Source organism: Cherax quadricarinatus, unplaced genomic scaffold (genome assembly GCF_038502225.1).
Source record: "Cherax quadricarinatus isolate ZL_2023a unplaced genomic scaffold, ASM3850222v1 Contig365, whole genome shotgun sequence".
In the NCBI taxonomy this organism is placed as follows: domain Eukaryota; kingdom Metazoa; phylum Arthropoda; class Malacostraca; order Decapoda; family Parastacidae; genus Cherax; species Cherax quadricarinatus.
The window spans coordinates 1-17,788 of record NW_027195391.1 but is presented as its reverse complement, the minus strand read 5'-3'; the positions used below and the strand labels follow the sequence as shown (position 1 = coordinate 17,788).

General features: G+C 36.1%; 1 protein-coding gene across 2 annotated transcripts in view; it reads right to left on the bottom strand.

Moving 5' to 3' along the window:
* LOC128700942 (apolipoprotein D) overlaps nucleotides 1-3,711 on the bottom strand; it is a 145,319-nt gene extending 141,608 nt beyond the window's left edge. For both annotated transcript variants that reach the window (XM_070080375.1, XM_070080374.1), the window contains exon 1: nucleotides 3,573-3,711. In XM_070080375.1, coding sequence (XP_069936476.1) covers nucleotide 3,573 — 1 coding nt within the window. In that variant the 5' untranslated portion in view covers nucleotides 3,574-3,711. The remainder of the gene's footprint in view (nucleotides 1-3,572) is intronic.
* Nucleotides 3,712-17,788: the final 14,077 nt, after the last annotated feature.

Sequence of the window (17,788 nt, the reverse complement as noted above, 5' to 3'; positions counted from 1 at the left end):
CCTTCAACCTGTCTGTATTACATATCATCAATATTGTATATCATCAATAATATGATACATCGGCAATATTTACTAGGCTAGTGTGTATTAGTTTCACAGTGAGAAAAAAACTGCATGCACAGGGTGGATATTTTCTTCTCATATTCCAACACACAAGAACACAGGATGGATTTCATAGTATTTTTGGTATGGAGGGAGGATGAGAGTGCCTGGCAGAACACTCACAAGGTTAGCAATCTTGCGTGTTCCTGTGTACGTCCTTATCTCGTATGTATGTATACAGTAGGTACACTTATATACATCACGTATAAGTGTACCTATTCTACTGAATACATCATAACCTCGTATGTAGGATGTCTCTACTCTACTGTTTACATCAAAACGTCGTATGGATGTGCAGATACTCGCCTGTGTACGTCAAAACTTTGTGTGTATGTGTACCTGCTGTCTTGTTTACGTTATAACCTCGTATTATGTGTCCATGTCCTACTGTGTACGTCGTTACCTCGTCTGAGGTACTCTCCAGAGTACGTTGTAACATTGCCTCTGGACGTAACTACTTTACTGTGTACGTCATTACCTTGTATGTGCACACAATTGCGTTTGTGTGTACGTTATAAGATTTTGAAAACACCTAACTGATCTGCTGTGTATGCTATGACCTTGTGTATGTGTGTAACTGTTCTAACCACGCAAGTATAACTTCTGGTGTATGCGTCATAACTTTGTGTGCAAGAGTGCAACAGCTCTCCCGTTTAAGTCTCCAAGCCGCGTGCACGTACATCACTCCCTAGTACGTCACAACCTCGTGTGCACATGTAACTGATCTCATGTGTACATCGTGTACAAGTATTTGACCTCATATATACATTATAAGCATGTATAAGTTAGATATGTTAAACTGCATACGTCATTACATAAACACTGCATTATTCTTTGTCCCTCATATTTATCTACATCCGAATTAGCTGTAGGTATACGCTATGTGATGAATGTATGTTAATTATATACAGTATTATACTATCTCGCACTCTGACGTGTTTCATGTCGTGTCCTCACGTCATGTTTCTGCTAAGCAATGATTTGTATTTCTGTGTCCCAGAAGTCTGATATTACCTTGTTATATTTGCATTACCATCATTTTGTACTTAACAAATATAAACTCAGCGAGTCGTGTTTACATGCCTACTCATACTGTCATACCTCACCAATAAGATCATTCCACTTGATTAACAACCTAAGAATGAAGAAGCATTAACATATCTTGTGACTCAACCGTGTTGTTGACCTCCTCCAGTGATCTCTTGGCCCCGTGGCGAGCATTTTAAACAGTGTGCCCCTGCTGCTCTCTCCAGCCAGTGGCTCAGTGGTAGTGCTTCAGACTCACCCACGAGACATTGGTTCGATCTCGGAGAGAGTGGGGACGTTGATTTGCATATACTTGTTGCCCTGATTCACCTACCAGTAAATAGGTGTCTGGGTGTTAGACTACTGCGGGTCACACCGTGCCCAAGAAGACCTAAGGATCTTATTTGACATCTAGCCACACAGTGTAACTTACATGGGTTGTTCTGGGTTACTAATCGTCTGGATTTATAATCAAAATAAAATCTAAAACTCATAGTAAAAGCCAAGAAACCATTGTTTGAATATTGTGCCTGATACTGCCATTGTTTGAATATTGTGCCTGATACTGTCATTGTTTGAATATTGTGCCTGATACTGTCATTGTTTGAATATTGTGCCTGATACTGCCATTGTTTGAATATTGTGCCTGATACTGCCATTGTTTGAATATTGTGCCTGATACTGCCATTGTTTGAATATTGTGTCTGATACTGCCATTGTTTGAATATTGTGCCTGATACTGCCATTGTTTGAATATTGTGCCTGATACTGCCATTGTTTGAATATTGTGTCTGATACTGCCATTGTTTGAATATTGTGCCTGATACTGTCATTGTTTGAATATTGTGCCTGATACTGCCATTGTTTGAATATTGTGTCTGATACTGCCATTGTTTGAATATTGTGCCTGATACTGCCATTGTTTGAATATTGTGCCTGATACTGCCATTGTTTGAATATTGTGTCTGATACTGCCATTGTTTGAATATTGTGCCTGATACTGTCATTGTTTGAATATTGTGCCTGATACTGCCATTGTTTGAATATTGTGTCTGATACTGCCATTGTTTGAATATTGTGCCTGATACTGCCATTGTTTGAATATTGTGCCTGATACTGCCATTGTTTGAATATTGTGTCTGATACTGCCATTGTTTGAATATTGTGCCTGATACTGCCATTGTTTGAATATTGTGCCTGATACTGTCATTGTTTGAATATTGTGCCTGATACTGCCATTGTTTGAATATTGTGCCTGATACTGTCATTGTTTGAATATTATGCCTGATACTGCCATTGTTTGAATATTGTGCCTGATACTGCCATTGTTTGAATATTGTGCCTGATACTGCCATTGTTTGAATATTGTGTCTGATACTGCCATTGTTTGAATATTGTGCCTGATACTGTCATTGTTTGAATATTGTGCCTGATACTGTCATTGTTTGAATATTGTGCCTGATACTGCCATTGTTTGAATATTGTGCCTGATACTGTCATTGTTTGAATATTGTGCCTGATACTGCCATTGTTTGAATATTGTGCCTGATACTGTCATTGTTTGAATATTGTGCCTGATACTGTCATTGTTTGAATATTGTGCCTGATACTGTCATTGTTTGAATATTGTGCCTGATACTGTCATTGTTTGAATATTGTGCCTGATACTGTCATTGTTTGAATATTGTGCCTGATACTGCCATTGTTTGAATATTGTGCCTGATACTGCCATTGTTTGAATATTATGCCTGATACTGCCATTGTTTGAATATTGTGCCTGATACTGTCATTGTTTGAATATTGTGTCTGATACTGCCATTGTTTGAATATTGTGCCTGATACTGCCATTGTTTGAATATTGTGCCTGATACTGCCATTGTTTGAATATTGTGCCTGATACTGTCATTGTTTGAATATTGTGCCTGATACTGCCATTGTTTGAATATTGTGCCTGATACTGTCATTGTTTGAATATTGTGCCTGATACTGCCATTGTTTGAATATTATGCCTGATACTGTCTTAAATAAATGTTATTTATCCTTCTAGACTCATAAAATTTTATATAAATAAATTAAGCCGTAATAAAATGCATCTAAATTTGTTCGTTGCTGTGAATTCTATACGAAAATACAAATTACTTATATGAATTAAAAAAAAAAAGTTCCATTCCTTTGTGAAAAATTATATATAGGAAAGTTACCAGCGATAACTCGTACACACAGTTTGGAAATATATATATGTATATATATATATATATATGTATATATATATATATATATATATATATATATATATATATATATATATATATATATATATATATATATATATATATATATATATATATATATATATATATATATATATATATATATATATATATATATCCCCGGAACTCTCTGCAGGTATACACGTCATATACAAAAGTAATTAATGAACTTACTTGTGGTTTTCTCTTGAGTTGTTAAACTGAGGGAACAAAATCGTCAAAATACTCAATAATGGAGAGAGTTGAGAGGAGCGCAGTGTCTCTCAGCTCAGCACAAAGCTCTAACTGGCTCCTCCCTGACAGTCACCACTATATAGACTCTTCCTGCCCTCCTACCCTCCTTCCGTCCGGCACCCACTTACCTACCACCCTCTCTCTCTCTTCTCTCTCTCTCTCTCTCTCTCTCTCTCTCTCTCTCTCTCTCTCTCTCTCTCTTTCTCTTTCTCTCTCTCTCTTTACACAGGGTTTGACAAGGTTAGGTTAAGGATCCCAAACTTTATTGACAAGTTATTGGCAAGTTAAGGATTCCTAACTTTATTGACAAGCTTAGAGTTGTTACCTACATCAGCTCAGTTGAAAGCATTTTTATTGTTGTGAGACATACAAGTAGGGAACAGGTTGAAGTTGGAGCTATCTGTGTGCCAGCTGAGGGCCATCTGTGTGCCAGCTGAGGGCCTTCTGTGTGCCAGCTGAGGGCCATCTGTGTGCCAGCTGAGGGCCATCTGTGTGCCAGCATTTTCATTTCATCGACTGACTTTATTTCGTTGACATCATAATGCTGTACGAATGTACTCACCTAGTTATGATTGCGGGGGTCGTGTCACAGCTCCTGGCCCCGCATCTTCACTAGCCGCTACTCGGTCACTCTTCCTGCTCTATGAGCTCTATCATACCTCACCTTAAAGCTATGTATGAATCCTGCTTCCACTACATCACTTCCCAGACTATTCCACTTCCTACAACTCTGTGACTGAAGAAATACTTCCTAACATCCCTGTGGTACATCTGAGCCTTCAACTTTCAACTGTGTCCCCTTGTTGCTGTGTCCCATCTCTGGAACATCCTGTCTCTGTCCACCTTGTCGATTCCTCTCAGTATTTTATATGTCGTTGTCATATCCCTCCTATCTCTCCTGTCTTCCAGTGTCGTCAGATCGATTTCCCTTAACCTTTCCTCGTAGGACATATCCCTTAGCTTCGGGGCTAGTCTTGTTGCAAACCTTTGCACTTTCTCTAGTTTCCCTACATGCTTAGATAGGTGAGGGCTCCAAACTGGTGCTGCATACTCTAATATGGGCCTAACGTACGCAGTGTACAGGGTCCTGAATGATTCTCATCGTCACATCATCTGCAAATGGGGACACTTCGGAGTCTATTCTTTTCGTCATGTTCACAAATACCAGAAACAGCACCGACCCTAGCACTGATCCCTGTGGCACCCCGCTCGTTACAGGAGCCCACTCTGACACCTAGCCAGACTCGAATCATTCTCAGAATAAATGATCTCAGATGAAGTGATGTTATGGAGAAGGGTACAGCCAGAGTGAAGTTGCTACTGGCTGCCCGTCTTGTGGTATAGAAGCTTGCTTCATGCTGTCCTCGAAGTGGATCCAAGTGTGGTACTTTGACAATACTGACCTTGTACATAACAGTAAGGCCACCCACATCCCTCCTGTGTTGAAGGCTCTGCTGAAATGACAGATCTATCCAGGATGGATCCAGGCGAGAGATGAGACGTCTTGCTCTGTTCTCTACTCTGTCAAGCAGTCGCAGATGAGAGGGGGAGGGGCAGGCGAACCAAGAAAGTGGAGCATACTCAAGGTGTGAGCCTACTCGTGCCTCGTACAGAATCCTTCAGAATCTCTCTCTCTCTTTCTCTCTCTCTCTCTCTCTCTCTCTCTCTCTCTCTCTCTCTCTCTCTCTCTCTCTCTCTCTCTCTCTCTCTCTCATATATATAGATATATATATATATATATATATATATATATATATATACATATATATATATATATATATATATATATATATATATATATATATATATATATATATATATATATATATATTTATATATATATCAATAGCAGCTGGAAAAACATAAAAGCCTCAAAGGATCCTGGCGCTTATATAGTAACGTCAGGTGTAGCAGACGAGGGCATATTCATATACCTTTCTTATGTTCTTATGTATGTTGAGATTTTTATTGAGGGTTAGCATTACTACTACTACTACTACTACTACTACTACTACTACTACTACTACTACTACTACTACTACTCTGAGGTACTCTGTCGAAGGCTTTACTAAAATCTAAGTAAATAATATCAAATTCTTTATCGTGGTCAACAGCCTCAAAAGCTTTACTGATTATTGTTGCAACATAAGAACAGAATACCAAACAATAACAACTAGTACTGCAACATAAGAACAGAATACCAAACAATAAGAACTAGTACTGCAACATAAGAGCAGAATACCAAACAATAACAACTAGTACTGCAACATAAGAACAGAATACCAAACAATAACAACTAGTGTTGCAACATAAGAACAGAATACCAAACAACAACAACTAGTGTTGCAACATAAGAACAGAATAAGAACAGAAGAACAGAATACCAAACAATAAGAACTATACAGAATACCAAACAATAACAACTAGTGTTGCAACATAAGAACAGAATACCAAACAATAACAACTAGTGTTGCAACATAAGAACAGAATACCAAACAATAACAACTAGTGTTGCAACATAAGAACAGAATACCAAACAATAACAACTAGTGTTGCAACATAAGAACAGAATACCAAACAATAACAACTAGTACTGCAACATAAGAGCAGAATACCAAACAACAAGAACTAGTGTTGCAGAATACCAAACAACAACAACTAGTACTGCAACATAAGAACAGAATACCAAACAATAAGAACTAGTGTTGCAACATAAGAACAGAATACCAAACAATAAGAACTAGTACTGCAACATAAGAACAGAATACCAAACAATAAGAACTAGTACTGCAACATAAGAGCAGAATACCAAACAACAAGAACTAGTACTGCAACATAAGAACAGAATACCAAACAATAAGAACTAGTACTGCAACATAAGAGCAGAATACCAAACAATAACAACTAGTACTGCAACATAAGAACAGAATACCAAACAATAACAACTAGTACTGCAACATAAGAACAGAATACCAAACAACAACAACTAGTGTTGCAACATAAGAACAGAATACCAAACAATAACAACTAGTGTTGCAACATAAGAACAGAATACCAAACAACAACAACTAGTACTGCAACATAAGAACAGAATACCAAACAATAACAACTAGTGTTGCAACATAAGAACAGAATACCAAACAACAACAACTAGTACTGCAACATAAGAACAGAATCCCAAACAATAACAACTAGTGTTGCAACATAAGAACAGAATACCAAACAACAACAACTAGTACTGCAACATAAGAACAGAATACCAAACAATAACAACTAGTGTTGCAACATAAGAACAGAATACCAAACAATAACAACTAGTACTGCAACATAAGAACAGAATACCAAACAACAACAACATGAACACAAGCCGACAGGTGTGTTTCTCTCAGTATAAATACGCTGAGAGAGTGAATTATTACTCACTGTATTTTAGGGATTTAGGAATTCTTGACTAATAGCGTAGAACTTAAGTTGCCTTAATAACCCTCGTCTAGTAGATAGGCTTTAAACCCAACCAGTATTCCCAGGACACAAAACTTATTGTAAAGGCCAGAGTGTGGGGGGGGGGGGTAAGCAGTAACGAGACAATCAGTCTTGACATTATAATATTGCATTCTCATAGCGTCAGTGATACCAACATTATAATATTGCATTCTCATAGCGTCAGTGATACCAACATTATAATATTGCATTCTCATAGCGTCAGTGATACCAACATTATAATATTGCATTCTCATAGCGTCAGTTCTCATAGCGTCAGTGATACCAACATTATAATATTGCATTCTCATAGCGTCAGTGATACCAACATTATAATATTGCATTCTCATAGCGTCAGTGATACCAACATTATAATATTGCATTCTCATAGCGTCAGTGATACCAACATTATAATATTGCATTCTCATAGCGTCAGTGATACCAACATTATAATATTGCATTCTCATAGCGTCAGTGATACCAACATTATAATATTGCATTCTCATAGCGTCAGTGATACCAACATTATAATATTGCATTCTCATAGCGTCAGTGATACCAACATTATAATATTGCATTCTCATAGCGTCAGTGATACCAACATTATAATATTGCATTCTCATAGCGTCAGTGATACCAACATTATAATATTGCATTCTCATAGCGTCAGTGATACCAACATTATAATATTGCATTCTCATAGCGTCAGTGATACCAACATTATAATATTGCATTCTCATAGCGTCAGTGATACCAACATTATAATATTGCATTCTCATAGCGTCAGTGATACCAACATTATAATATTGCATTCTCATAGCGTCAGTGATACCAACATTATAATATTGCATTCTCATAGCGTCAGTGATACCAACATTATAATATTGCATTCTCATAGCGTCAGTGATACCAACATTATAATATTGCATTCTCATAGCGTCAGTGATACCAACATTATAATATTGCATTCTCATAGCGTCAGTGATACCAACATTATAATATTGCATTCTCATAGCGTCAGTGATACCAACATTATAATATTGCATTCTCATAGCGTCAGTGATACCAACATTATAATATTGCATTCTCATAGCGTCAGTGATACCAACATTATAATATTGCATTCTCATAGCGTCAGTGATACCAACATTATAATATTGCATTCTCATAGCGTCAGTGATACCAACATTATAATATTGCATTCTCATAGCGTCAGTGATACCAACATTATAATATTGCATTCTCATAGCGTCAGTGATACCAACATTATAATATTGCATTCTCATAGCGTCAGTGATACCAACATTATAATATTGCATTCTCATAGCGTCAGTGATACCAACATTATAATATTGCATTCTCATAGCGTCAGTGATACCAACATTATAATATTGCATTCTCATAGCGTCAGTGATACCAACATTATAATATTGCATTCTCATAGAGTCAGTGATACCAACATTATAATATTGCATTCTCATAGCGTCAGTGATACCAACATTATAATATTGCATTCTCCTAGCGTCAGTAATACCAACATTACGACACTTGTAATCTTCGGTTACGTTGGTAACTGTAAAGGTAATATTCAGAGATATATAATGTCATCGTGTCGATGCTGAGAAACTCATAATTATAGCAGTTGTTAAGTCATTATTATGACGCTTGAGACACCATTATTATGGCACTTCTAAATTTATTATTGTGGAAATTATAAAGGAGTTTTGATGGCACTTTTCAAACTATATGGCTGATGTGGAAAATACTGTATATATTTTCCAGAAATTCAGTATTTGTATGTAAATAGATGGTCATACTGTGTTTAATAATATTTATGTCATAGAAAACGGAAAGCCTGCGTCTGGGCAGACGAGACTCGCCATCTTGGTTTTGAATTTTGTACAAACGTTGGTGTAATGGGGAAGAATTTTTCATGCTCTAGAGGTTAAATTGTGTTGACGTCTCTCAAATAGGAGGCAAAATTGGTGGATGTTCATTCCTGCATAACTTGAGATATCAGACGACTGGACAAGACAGCTCCAGGAACCTCAGATAAGCTCTCTAGATTTGTGTGTAATTCTGGCCAGCATTATTATTATGGATTTAGTTAGAGTGAGGTTTTCTGAGTATGATACACATTAATCTCCAGTCAAATTGGTGAGTGATATTAAGATATATTTTCCTTCTGTTATGTAATTGTGTATATATATATAACCATTTATTATTTTTAATATACATTCCACAAATTTATATATTTACCAGTATTCCTGGTGTATGTATATTTCATTTAATTAATAGGTCCAGAGCAACTTGTGGATATGACAGTAGTAGGTACCAAAGGGGGACATTTTTTGCGACCTAGGTGTCCCAAATTCCTACTTGTCTATGTAACATTGATAAATAATAATTATCTTTGTTATCATTTACTGTTATGTACATAATTAGTTACATTCAGATAAATGCAATTTTCCACATTTAATTTCCCCGTTGGTCCTTCTTGAACCGGAGGTAATTAGTGAAGTCATTAATTAGTTAATTACTTAATAATTATATGTGAAATGACAGAAGGAGGTGGATGTTAAGTTCACAAATTTATTTAATGTGTAGTGGATTATAATTATTACAATATTAATTTTGATAAGTCAAGTCTGACTAAGTTTATATAAATTTGTATAATATTAATTTGATAAGACAATTCTGGCCAAGATTTATATCAGTGTATGTGTAATTGATAAGGCAAGTGTTGCTAATTACATTAATGTGTATAATATTAATTTTGCTATGCCAAATTCTGGCAAGGATTTATATTAATTTGTATAATAATTTTTATAAGCCAAGGCAGGCTAAAGGTTTGTATTAATGTACATTTAAAATTTATATATAAATTTCTTACATGTAAAATTGCTAAGCTCAAGTGTAGCTAACATTATTAATGTGTATTTAAAATTTATATTGCAATTTTTACATGTAATTGCTAAGCTCAGGTAGCTAGGATTTATTCAAAGGTAAGTTGTGCTATTTACCTTTATAAAGTGCATAATTTAGTACATAATCAGTGTTATTAAGATGAATTTAATACATTGCATCATGGCTGAAATTGAGGAAATTAATATAGAAGACAAACATAAGGAATATAGAGCAAAGAAAGCATCACTGCACGCTAGAAAAGTTCATGTAACCAAGGTATATAATAAGTGCTTGGAATTAATGAATCAAGAAACTGTGAATACCGATGATTTAAAATTGTATTTAGATGCTTTAGGGAATAGATATGATTCATACAAATTATATTACAACAAATATGAAGGAGATTTATTAGTAAACTGTGTAGATGAGACTGAAATAGATCTCATAATTAATCAGTATTATGAATTAGAGGAAAAGATTCTTTCTTGTAAAAGTAAGGCCTTGAATAAATTAAAATGTGTAAACCAGGCAGTTGGTCAGTCTGCTCCAACAAATATGTCTTTGCCAAAACTCCCAGAATTGTGTTTGCCTGTGTTTAATCCTGGAGAAAATTGGGAGGAATTTTGGTCAATTTTTAAAGCAGCTGTGCATGACAGGAGTGACCTAGCCTGTGTAACTAAATTATTTTACCTCAAAGGACAGGTAAGAGGAGATGCTCACATACTCATACAAGCCTTTCCCAATGTAGATGACTCTTACAAGGAAGTAGTTGACTTGTTGAAGGTCACTTATGGTAATACAGAACAAAGTAGGTTGGATCTAGTGAATATCATTGTTAATTTAAAATCTCCAGATCACACTTACAAAGGTTTACAGCAGTTTAAAGTTAAACTGGAGAGCACTCTCAAAACTTTAAGTAATAAATATAATCTGAAAGAATCAGACTGGTTATTGAGTACCATGGTACAGAATAAATTCAGCTGTAAAACACTTGAATGATTCTCGAACAAATATCACAAGCGTTATTTTGGTCTGGAGGAAATAAGACTAGGTCTACAAGAATTAATTGTGCAGTTGCAGACCAGCCAACCAACTCATTTTAAAGATGCAACACATAATAACTCTGAGGTATCTGTCAAGTTTCACAAAGGGAAAAATTATCCCAATGTTGTTAATCAAAATTCATTTCCTAAAAAGAGTTGCATAGGTACATATCAAGTAGCAAGAATCAGAAATAATGATTCTCCACAAGGTAAGAAGAATAAGTACCCTCCTAAGAGTAGCCCAGTTAATAGGAAACCAGTCAAAGAAAAGAGAGATTGTCTCTTTTGCAAGGGTACTCATTTTTCTAAGAATTGCAATGCATACAATTCATGGAATGATAAAGTTGAAAGATTGGAGGAACTTGGCAGATGTATCAGATGTCTAGGTAATCACAATGTAAAGGATTGTCATGCCAAATTAAACAACTGTTATCAATGTCACAAAGGAAGACACCATATAGTCATGTGTAAAGGTCTATATGATAATGTTGATAATAATGATAATGTTGACAATCCTGACACAACAGTGGCTAATGTAAAAATTGCTGCTAATGTTAATAATGATGGTTTTGCTGAAGTAGCCTTACTTGTGTTACAGGTAAAAATTGACGATAAAAGGCATTAATCAAAAAATGTAACTGCATTATTAGACCAAGGATCCCAGCGTACTTTCATAAAACGTAAATGTCTTGATGGTATGAAAGTACAGATGGGAGATCCCACAACTTTAAAATTATCTGGTTTTCTCTCAGATAAAAGAGCTCAATTGTATGACACTGTTTATGTAACTGTCAGGTTGGGCAATGAGAAAACACGTGTTAATGCAGTAATTGTAGATAGACTTCCAGAGAAAATATCTACAGTAGGGCTTAGTAAAGCTACAGAAAGACTCACATAATGTAAATTTAGCACCTTCTGGGGTAAGTGATGATTCTGTAGGCCCAATAAATATTTTGATAGGTAGTGACTATTATGCCTCCTTTGTAAAGGGTATGGTAAAGAAATGTGGTGTCACCCTTTTGAAGACTGCAGGAGGCCATGTAATGTATGGTAGGATTCCTAGTAATAATAATTCATGACTAGAGGAAACTACGAATACCATAACTGTGTGTCTTACTCATGAAGTCGTGCCCCAGTATAATTCTTCCATAGAGGATGGTGTTGAGCCAGTGCATAAATTGTAGGAATTAGACAGCATTGGAATAAATGTAAATGAAGAAAGTCCAGATGATTCTTTTACTCAGAGATGTAAAATTTGAATCTGGACAATACTGGGTACGACTTCCGTGGAGACTGAACCATCCAGAATTGCCCACCAATTACAGAATGGCATATGGACAATTAAAGGCTCAGCTCCGCAAACTGAGTAAGACACCAGAATTGTTAACTGCCTATTATGATATAATTGCTGAGCAGTTAATTAATAAATTTATAGAAAAGGTGCCTCCTGAGCAAGCCAAAATTTATGGTCACTATTTGCCACATCACGGAGTGAAGAAGGATTCTAAGACCACTCCTTTGAGGATTGTGTTTAATTGTAGTGCCAGGAGTAACAAAAATGTACCTAGTTTAAATGGCTGTTTGATGACAGGTCCATCGTTGACGGAAAAATTAGGAGATATCTCATTAAATTCCAGAGGTAAAGAATTATGCCTTTATGGCTGACATAAGTAAAGCTTTCCTAAGAGTGGGTTTACAAGAGGCTGACCGGGATTGTACTCGCTTCTTATGGCCTGAGAATCCTATTGACCCACTTAGCCCTCTGAAAACCTTTCGCTTTAGGAGCGTATTATTTGGTGCTACATCCAGTCCGTTCCTACTTCAAGCAACGATAAATGCACACCTTAAATGCACGGGAAGTCCATTGAGTAAAGTAATGAGCAAATAATTTTATGTGGACAATTTCCTGGGTGTGACATCAACTGAAGAGGAACTGTTAACGACTTATGGAGAGGCTAATAAAATAATGCAAAGTGCAAATATGCCTCTGAGGGAATGGAATAGTAATTAGTCCAAATTAAAGGACAAAATAAGTAAAGATTACCCTGGAGATGAAGTGCCAAAATGTAGTAATGTATTGGGTTTAACTGGGATACTGAGAGAGATTTGTTAATGTTAAAACCTAATAATTACAGTATGCCCAATAAATTAACTAAGAGAGTTTGGCTTGATGAAGTTTCCAAATGTTTTGATCCACTAGGTTTAGTGTCACCCCTTACTATAAGAGGAAAATTATTAATTCAGGAAGCATGGAAACTTAAATGTGCTTGGGATGAAATTCTACCTGAGGAATTCATTAACAGGTGGGATGAATTAATTGATGATTATGAAAAAATTCCAATGTTGGAGTTCCCACGCCAGGTGGCCAATCCAGATGGGAAAAATATACTCCACATTTTTTGTGATGCTTCAAAATTGGCATATGGAGCAGTTGCTTACCTTCAATGTAATAGTGTTATTTCTCTTGTTATGTCTAAGGCTAAAGTGTCTCCAGTTAAATCACGTACCTTACCTCAGATGGAATTAACAGCTATTTATGTAGGTGTCAAATTAGCCAATTATATAAGAAATAAGTTGCAGGAGATAAATATTAGCGACACTGTAATTTTGTCTGATAATGAGGTATCCTTACAATGGATTCGTAATGGAAACAGTAAAATTGTGTGTGTACAAAACAGAGTCGCTGAAATTAATCAGATGCAAGAGAAGTATAATAGTTTGGGTCAGCATATGTTAACATTTAATCATATACCTGGTGAGGAGAATCCAGCTGATTTCTTGTCTCGAGGTTTACCTTATGCTAAATTTGTAAATGTTGTATCATGGTTTAAAGGACCAAGCTGGTTGGTAAATAAAGCTAATTGGACTGTACAAAAGGCATATATTGCTCCTGTTGAAATTACTGTGACCACCACTCCAATAGTTCGTCCTTCCTTAGCCATTGATATAAATAGGTATTCTTCTTTACCCAAACTGATCAATGTAACTAAGTTGGTGTTTGAATTTCTAAACAAGATGAATATCTCATATAAGTTTTCACATCCTCTTGAATATTGGATAAAGAGGGTACAGGAGGAAATCTATGGAAATGAGATTAAACTGATGATGGAAAGAAAAATTGTGAAAGGTTCTATAATAGAGAAATTGGGGCTGTATTTAGAGAACAATGTAATTAGGTGCAGAGGTAGGTTACAAAATGCTGAACTGGGTGATTATGCTAAACACCCTATCTTACTGCCCAAAACTCATCATCTAACAAATCTGATTGTTCTAAATGCCCATAAAAATGTAATGCATGGTGGGGTACAAGATACCTTAAATTGTATTAGGGAAACTTTATGGATTCCACAAGGACGGCAAAGTGTAAAATGGGTGATTAAATCTTGTGTAATATGTTGCCGTGTGGATGCCAGATCCTATATGTACCCAGGTCCTCCACCATTGCCAAAGGAGCGTGTACAATTAGTGAAACCGTTTGATGTAACAGGTGTAGACTATAGTGGTCCAATAATTTTAACAGGTACGTCAAATGGCGTTCCACTGAAAGTGTATGTTTGTTTGTTCACTTGTACTGCTACTAGGGCAGTTCATTTAGAAGTGGCACAGGACTTGTCTGCAGAACAGTTTATACAACTGTTTCGAAAATTTTCAGCAAGGAGATCCTGTCCGAGGTTGATGATTTCGGATAATGCCACAAATTTTGTAGCAGGTGCTCAACACTTGATAGAATTAAATAATAGTAACGATGTTCAATCTCTGTTAACCCAGCGAGGGTGTACCTGGAAATTTATTACTCCTAGAGCCCCTTGGCAGGGGGGCTGTACGAAAGACTGATAGGCACAGTGAAGAGGTGTCTCGGTAAAGTACTACACCAGAAGAGAATTAATTTGGAAGAATTCCGTGCAGTGTTAGTGGAGGCAGAAAATCGTATAAATAATAGACCTCTCTCGTACATGAGTGATACACCTGATGCAGATGTATTAACACCTTCTCACCTAATATGTGGAAGGAAATTGGAAGCTGCCCCTGTCTATAGAGATAATCCTGAAGAAAGTGATGAAGATTACAATGATGCGGCAGTGTTGTGTGATAAATTTAAAATGTTAAATAAAGTAATTGATCATTGGTCTAATGTGTGGCGTAAGGAATATCTTCTTACACTATGTGAACACTTTTATGGTGCGACAGAGGCAGTAAATCGACAGACCATTCAACCAGGTGACATTGTGTTAATTGATACTGAACAACATCGAACATTGTGGCCTCTGGGCAAAGTATTGACATTGTACCCAGATGCACAAGGTGTTGTCAGGAATGTCGAAGTGTTGTGTCGTGACCAGGAAAGTTTACGTACAATTAATAAATTGATTCCCTTGGAATTAGGTGTTCAATCAAACGTAAATGAAAATCTGAGGGAAAGTGACACGAGTGATATGGAAGATAACGCAGACCAAGTGATGCCGGAAGATGAAATCGTAGTAAGACCTACTAGGAGAACAGCCACTCAAGCCAGAACTGGCTGGAATAGTCCCCTAAAGGAAGGAGTAATTTGAATCGTTTAGCAACGAACTCCGGCCGGCTGCAGTGTGGAAAATACTGTATATATTTTCCAGAAATTCAGTATTTATATGTAAATAGATGGTCATACTGTATTTAATAATATTTATGTCATAGAAAACGAAAAGCCTGCGTCTGGGCAGACGAGACTTGCCATCTTGGTTTTGAATTTTGTACAAACGTTGGTGTAATGGGAAGAATTTTTCGTGCTCTAGAGGTTAAATTGTGTTGACACCTCTCAAATAGGAGGCAAAATTGGTGGATGTGCATTCCTGCATAACTTGAGATATCAGACGACTGGACAAGACAGCTCCAGGAACCTCAGATAAGCTCTCTAGATTTGTGTGTAGTTCTGGCCAGCATTATTTTCATAGATTTAGTTAGAGTGAGGTTTTCTGAGTATGATACACATTAATCTCCAGTCAAATTGGTGAGTGATATTAAGATATATTTTCCTTCTGTTATGTAATTGTGTATATATATAACCATTTATTATTTTTAATATACAGTCCACAAATTTATATATTTACCAGTATTCCTGGTGTATGTATATTTCATTTAATTAATAGGTCCAGAGCAACTTGTGGTTATGACAGTGGTAGGTATCGAAGGGGGACATTTTTTGTAACCTAGGTGTCCCAAATTCCTACTTGTCTATGTAACATAAATAAATAATAATTATCTTTGTTATCATTTACTGTTATGTACATAATTAGTTACATTCAGATAAATGCAATTTTCCACAGCAGATGTAAAGTTCTTATGATGGCAGTTGTAACCTCATCAATATGACAATTGTAAACCCATTACTGTGGAAAGTGTAAACTCGTTACTGTGGCAACTGTAAACTCGTTAGTATGAACATTGTAAACTCATTACTACGGCAATTGTAAACTCAATACTGTGATAATTGTAAACTAATTACTATGACAATAGTAAAGCTATTTTACCGTACGTGTAAAGCCATATTGTTGTTCTTTTAAAGCAACTATTACGTCTCCCTTAAAGCCATTATTATCGTTCGTTTTAACTATAGTCATTATTTCATCTCTTTTTAAGCTATAATTTGACCTCTTTCAAAGCCATTCTTACAGCTCTTTTAAGACAATGTTCTCGCTCGTGCGAGACAATGTTCTCGCTCGTTCGAGACCATTATTTCAGCTCTTTTAAGGCTATTATTGCAACACGGTAAAGCCATTTACAATGTATCTTTTAAAGAAAAGATCACAGCTCTTTTAAATCCATTATTATTGTTTTTTTTAAAGCCAATGTTACAGCAACGGTAAAGCTATTGTTTTGGCTATTTTAAATTAAACATTACCGCTCTTTTGAAGAAATTATTAGTATTGTCTTATGGCATAAGTGAAACTACTACTACTACAACTGCTATGACTACTACTACTACTACTATGATTACTGCTACTACTACTGCTACTATCGTGGGGTTTATCAGGAGATATTGGAGTAAGAAATACGTTGAATGTCTTGGAGGTTTATAATTAAGAAAATCTTGCTGGGTAGCCCAGGAGCCTTGTCCAGTCTCTGCCTAGCGGGAACTGACCATGAGGCCTCTGGTCTACTGCTCATGTGTAAGGATCTCGTGATGTCACAACTAGCAAGGGAGCCTATTTATAGTGTAGCTGGGATTATCTAACTATGTATAATACACAAGTACACAGTAACACTACTAACAGCTCAGTAATGCTAACGTATGGCGTCCCAACATACAGCTAACTTATATACACTGAAGACTGTAGACATCATGGCTCTGGGATGACTCTGTACAATGTCATTGTACACAGCAGTTGAACATAATGAATTATACATAATGATGATAATTGATAGTAATGCACTACAAATTATGATATATCACAAGTCATTGTAAATGATAGAATCACTGATGGTACAGATTAACAAAACAGATCAACAAAAAGAGAAGATCAGCAAAGAGAAAGAGAAGAGAAGATCAATTGATCTGCATTCATGTGACCTACACATTCATGTGACCTACACATTCATGTGACCTACACATTCATGTGACCTACACATTCATGTGACCTACACATTCATGTGACCTACACATTCATGTGACCTACACATTCATGTGACCTACACATTCATGTGACCTACACATTCATGTGACCTACACATTCTGAGGAAATATATTTA